The 6,000-nt window shown below is 42.7% G+C and overlaps 1 protein-coding gene across 1 annotated transcript; it reads left to right on the forward strand.

The window, feature by feature from the left end:
- The first annotated feature begins 2,265 nt into the window (after window positions 1–2,265).
- On the forward strand, window positions 2,266–4,066 carry GPR25 (G protein-coupled receptor 25). The gene has a single exon (XM_044451090.1). The coding sequence runs from the start codon at window positions 2,317–2,319 to the stop codon at window positions 3,409–3,411; it is 1,095 nt and encodes a 364-aa protein (XP_044307025.1). The 5' UTR covers window positions 2,266–2,316; the 3' UTR covers window positions 3,412–4,066.
- The last annotated feature ends 1,934 nt before the right edge of the window (window positions 4,067–6,000 follow it).

Consider the following 6,000-nt stretch of genomic DNA (forward strand, 5'->3'; position numbering starts at 1 on the left):
CCTTGTTTCATGTTGTTTCTAGTTATTCTATTTATGCATGGTTATTGTGTATGTTAAATTACCTGTATCTATTTTGTATTGTTTGCCAATTCTGGGAAATAAATATTTTAAAAAATAAATAAACATATTTTATTTTTTGTTTTAAAGTATAATTGTAGATTTGGTAGAAGTCAAAAGAAGGTATTAAACTATTACATTCACTATCACAAGAGGTAGTGATTATTACCAGTCTGGATGGACTATACACATTCACAGAGGATAAGGTTTTTAATATCTAGTAGTAAATGGCCGTGTGCCTCCGTACGCTGTTTGCTCGGAACCATGAGTGGAAGGCTGCGACTGCACTCAGGCTTTGTTTATGGGTTTCCAACAGGAAGCCGGTTGGCTGCTGTGTGAACAGGAAGTTGGACGAGATCTGATCCAGCAGGGCTCTTCTTATGTTCTTAAAATATATTGCAATATCCTTCACAAAGATGGATTATCCACTTACTTGTCACACACAGCAAAATGAGAAGGCATTTTTTTTCCTGAACTCCAGATGTAAATAAGAAGCAGAAGAATAAAAATTTGTTTGTTTAAATAAATGTGTATCCTGCCCTTCAGTAATAGACTGAATTGGCCACTTTTGCTGAGCTTCTGGAATAAGATGGCAGAGCTACAGTTCTTTCAAAGAAAGAAAAACTATTTCTAAGGTAATTCAAGGGCTAGTGCCTCCACCAATCAGAGAACGTGCCAGCAATGTCACCCCCAGTGGAGGGAGCCAATAGAATCGCAAACAGTGGGAACACCCCCAGCATGCTCCCCATCATCATCACTAGGCCCCAACACACACAGCAATCTCAAAGTGCCCCCTTTCCAGCAGGGCCAGTGTCACAGCCAGCATCTACCCTGCTCCTGCAAGTCCCCAAGCATCCTTACAACCAGGGCTCAAGTCCCCTTATGCTACTCTCTGGAGCAGAACACAGAAAGAATAAAATTCAAAACCACATAAAACAGCACTCACAAAGCCCTTTGGGTAAGGGAGCTGCAAAAGGGCACCCCTGGGAACACAGGAGTTCAGATGCCCACAGTGAGAACGCAACTCTTTTGCCAAGCAAACCAGAGGAAGTGTTGTGACAGTCAATAAGGTGAGTCACAGACAGTAACAGATTGCAGCAGGATCTAGTGATCTACTAAAGCTAGTAGCCACTGATAGCCTCCTCCCTGATGAAACTGTCCAATCCCTTTATAAAGCTGTCAAGATTGGCAGCCACCAACAGTTCCTGTGGCAGCGAATTCCATCGTTGGAATTCCAACTATATGCCTTGTGAAGAAGTACGTCTAAACCTCCCACCAATCAGCTTCATGGGATGTTGTTATGGTCAACCTGGAGTAGCCTACACAGCCAGACCACACTGACTCCAAGAGACAGAAACTTCCTTTTTGCAACCAATAGCAGGTTTCTACTCAAGTAAAAGGCCAGATCACCTGGTAATGACATGCAGATAACCTGGTTGAGTTCATTGATAAGCTAAGTACCATTACTTAACCAAAATGCTCAGAAGTAAACTGTCCAGGTGCCTGAACAACAGTGTTCTCCTAAAATCTGTCTGAGAACTATTTCAGGACAGCCAGCAGACATGCAAACAAAAGATTTCTCTGGAATCTCCACTCAGTCAAGAGCTGAGGGACGAGAGGTGATCTATTCCGTTGAAAAAGGAATTGGATCCTGGCCTTTCTCTTCCAGCACAGGTGCACAGGTGCCAAGAACAAGTCTCCCTGGAATGAAGGCAGCTTTAGGGAAGCTTAAGAGTCAAGTTTTAGTGTTAGTAACTTTCTGAAAAACACGTACCCTCATAAACATAACTGAAATATCTAGCAGCAAGTATAAAAGATTAAGGGGAAGGGTCCCACTGAAGAACCATACTTTCCCCCGATGACTGGAGACTGCAAATGTTCAATAGTTTTGAGAGTTCAGATGGGGCTCATACTGCAACTAAGCCACTAGCCCTGACAGGCAATCTTGACATTAGTATTATGTGAAAGGACAATTTCCTTTTATGTCTTTATTACAGCCAACTGCTCAGTTGCACCCCAGAATGCCAAAATGCACATTCTGCTTCCTTACAGAGCTTCTGAAATCAGGTAGATCTGCACATTCTAGTGGTTGTTTAGTATCATTTTCTAACTTTTCATGAAAACAAGAGGAAGTTACCACCGCTTTAAAAAGAACAACACAAAAACCACTCCTTTAATCAACACTGAGCTGGTTAGATAAACGTGGTTTGGACAGTCCTTAGCAGCACTGAAGACTCTTTGGTGGATCTTTGGTTGGAGATGGAAACTACTGAGCTGAAGACAGGACCAACAGCTACCCAAAGCTGGAGTACTGGTTTGGAATCATTGACTATTGATTACACTGACGATGACATCTGCCTCCAAGAAGAATTGCCATTTGCCTTTGTCTTTATCCCCACCCTCTACATGGTAATCTTCTTCACTGGTTTCTTTGGCAATCTGTTTGTGATCCTGCTGATGGCAAGAAAACAAAGCCGCAAGAGGCTGGTGGACATCTTTGTCCTCAACCTGGCCATCGCTGACCTAGTCTTCGTCTGTACTTTGCCCTTCTGGGCTCTATCAGAAGCTCTCAGCTACTGGTGCCTGGGCGAAGGGCTATGCAAGTTTAGCAGCTATGCTCTGTCTGTAAATCGTTATTCTAGCATGCTGTTCCTCACAGGCATGAGTGTGGAACGTTTTCTTGTGATGTCCAAACACTGGGATTCAAGGGCCATTGGAACCAAGAAGAACATTTGCTTGAGCTGTGGCGTCATCTGGCTGATCTCCTTTCTGCTGGGAATACCATCTCTCATCTACAGAAAGCTGGTTTTTGTGGGAAACGACGAATATCTGTGCCAGGGCGAGGAGCCCTCTGCCACCTTCAATTTGTTTATATTTGCCTTGACCTTCCTGCTGCCTTTGGGAATCATCTTGTTCTGCTATTGCTCCATTTTCTCCAAGCTTCGAGGCCGTGCCAGCTTAGGCAAGAGGCGAAGCAATGCCCTTAAAATCATCTTTGCCATCATTGGAGCATTCATCTGTTCTTGGTTGCCCTTCAACACCTTCAAAGCCGCCTTCATCATGGTCCAGAAGACAGATCTCTCCTGCAAAGCGTTGACAGCTCTCAAGTGGGGGGTGCATATCAGCATTTGCCTGGCTTTCACAAACAGCTGCATTAACCCTGTCATCTATGTCTTTATGGATCAGCAATTCCGACAGCAGGTCTGGAAAAACTTCCCTGCCTTTTGTAGCATGAGGGGAAACATACAAAGCTCAGCTCTCTCCCTTTCATCTACAGAGTCAAGTCTCTTGTTTGCCGGCAGGAAGAAGCCTGCCCAGATGGGGAACCCAAGCAGCAGAGTGGTAGGCTTATAAGCAGCCACGGGAAGCCCATTGTTGGCCTGGACTGCTGGAGATCTGAGCCGTGGTGGTCATGGAAAGATGGGGAGGGGAATGGTCTAGAATGGTCTACATTAAGCTTGCCTGAAAAATGGGTACATTTTGGCTAATATAAATTACAATAAAATCAAAACATATTTTGCTATGCATTGCATGTACTCAGCAATACTTACAAATTGCCCTTGATTTCTATGGCATAATATGCTTGGCGTTTTAGCATTTGCAGTGCTTTATAAAGCTATTTCTGCTTGCTTAAGTGGAGGGATTCCACAGTTGAGTATAAACAACGGGCTGTAATTATAACCATGCATGAAAAGTGCTGAAAAGTTAATGCTGTTGAATTTGTTTAGCTACAAGCCCCTGCAGCTCGCTTTCTCTTCCCCCAGATTAAAATTTCCTGTTGCTTTTGCAAATTTGAAGATTTTTCAGTGGAAATAGGTTTAGGTTAGTATAGAAGAAAAACGGTATTGTGATTCTGCAACAGATACTGAACAAAGCAGTCAGCTAAGCAGGCAGAAAGTGACCTCCAACCATGTATGCTTAATTAAAGATACATATCTCATTAAATACTGCTTTGTTGCTGTTATAAAGCTTTTAAAAATTGCCTTTCAGAAAATTTTGTTTCCCTTATGTCTGGGTTTTTCTGAAGTAAGCCTTCTTTTTTGATTAAAATTTCAGTATAAAACTACATCCATGTGTGATCTGATTCTTATTCCTTAAAGAAGCAAGAAAGCTCTGCAAACATGCACCTGTGAATTTCAACTTTAGTGCATTATTTGGGGCTCTGTTCAAGGCTGCTAATTGGCAAAGGTTTTATTCATCAGCATATGCTTCACAAACAGAAACCTTCTCTGTCTTCATCACGCTGTATTTTTTTTATGTTCACTATCTGGGATAGCGCAGTGAGCAAAAATATGGGTTGTGAGCCACAAGTTCCAGAAGTCCTAGCTGAAATTTCACAGCTACCAACGACACAGGTACCAGCTGCCACCATCAAAGTAAAACAAATCTAGTCCTCTCCATCCACAAGACCTCTTGAACTGTTGAGAACAACTGGCCCAAGATCCCCATAGGACTTTTTTGTTGCTTCCTTGAGTTGATATGGAAACACAGCACTGGTTGCAGGCTTTGCTCAGTGTGTTGAGTGCAACCTGGTCTTTAAATCAGCATTAGTAGGACCAAGAATGCCCTTAGTTCCCTTTAGAGCCTTCTCACTTTCATCCCTGATGCACAGAGTGTGGGTTTTGATGAAAACAAGGTAACAGATTTATTAGGATTCAGTTTAAAAATGCAGATCAGAAAAAACATTGGCAAGTCTCAGGGTACCAAGCAATAAATGGTTTAAATGGATAATTCAGTGGCAAATGTCAAATTAAGACAAAAACAATCTAGCTCTTACAGTGTTACATTCAGCTGCCAAAATGGTTCTGGAAGTCCCATGGTCTCCAGGGTTAATTCCTCTCATGCCTGTATCAGCCTCTTTCTGGAACAATTACGCTCTAAGATGTGTACCAAAGAACCGCCCCCCCCCCCCAACCACTTGCTCCATGATTTCTACATTTTTTCAGGAGTCTTTGATGAGGCACTTTGTCAAAAGCCGTTTGGAAGTCCAAGTTAACATCCACCAGATCACCCCATCTATGTGCTTACTGATGTTCTCAAATAACTTGAATGAATAAGCTAAAAAGGACTTGTCTTTGTGGAAGCCATGATGATTCTTTTTCAGCAGGGCATGCCCTTCTATGTGCTTCCTGATCCTATCCTATCCTATGTTTTCAACCAATTCATTCAAAACAGACATGTAGCTAACCAGCCTGTAATATCTGGGACCCCCCTCTTTAAAGAGCAAAAGGCGGACAATGGAAATACATGGCAATTTCTCCCAGTGGAGGGATGTAACCACTGGGGTTCCACAAGGTTCCTGTATTAGGACCAGTACTTTTCAACCTATTCATCAGTGATCTGGAATTAAGAGTAAGCAGTTAGTGGTCAAGTCTTCTGGTGACACTATTTAGGGTGCTTAAAAGGGATTGTGAAGTGTTCTAAAGCTGGGAGAATGGACATCCAAATGGTAAATGCAATTCAAGGTAACCAAGTGGAAAGTAATGCACACTGGGACAAAAAGTTCCACCTTCAAATACTGGCCAATGCGGCGCCAGCTAGCAGTGACAGATCAAGAAAAGCGTCTTGCAGCTGCTGAAAGTGTCAACCCAGTGCACAGCTGCTGTGAAAAAGCCAAGTTTGATGTTAGTCATAATGAGGAAGGGAATTGAAAATAGAACTGCCAAGGCCATATTCTTTTTATACAAATTTGGTGTGACCACACTTAGAATATTGTGTGCAGTTTTCATCCTTGCACCTGAAAAAATGACATTATTGTGTTGGGAAAAGCTCAGCAAAAGGGAGCTAAAGCGATCTGGGAGTCAGAGCAATTCCTCTATGAGCAACGGTTTGGAAGTGCTGTACCAGAGGGACCATAGGTCTGATCCAGCATGGCTTTTCTTATGCTCTTATATTCTTGCTGAATTTATATTTCAACCACCCTCCTAAAAGCATGGGGCGGCA

This window comes from Varanus komodoensis, unplaced genomic scaffold (genome assembly GCF_004798865.1).
Source record: "Varanus komodoensis strain SLA01 unplaced genomic scaffold, ASM479886v1 scaffold1, whole genome shotgun sequence".
NCBI lineage: Eukaryota > Metazoa > Chordata > Lepidosauria > Squamata > Varanidae > Varanus > Varanus komodoensis.

Coding starts and splice junctions, on each gene's coding strand:
- GPR25 (XM_044451090.1), top strand. CDS start 2,317: ATGGAAACTACTGAGCTGAAGACAGGACCAACAGCTACCCAAAGCTGG.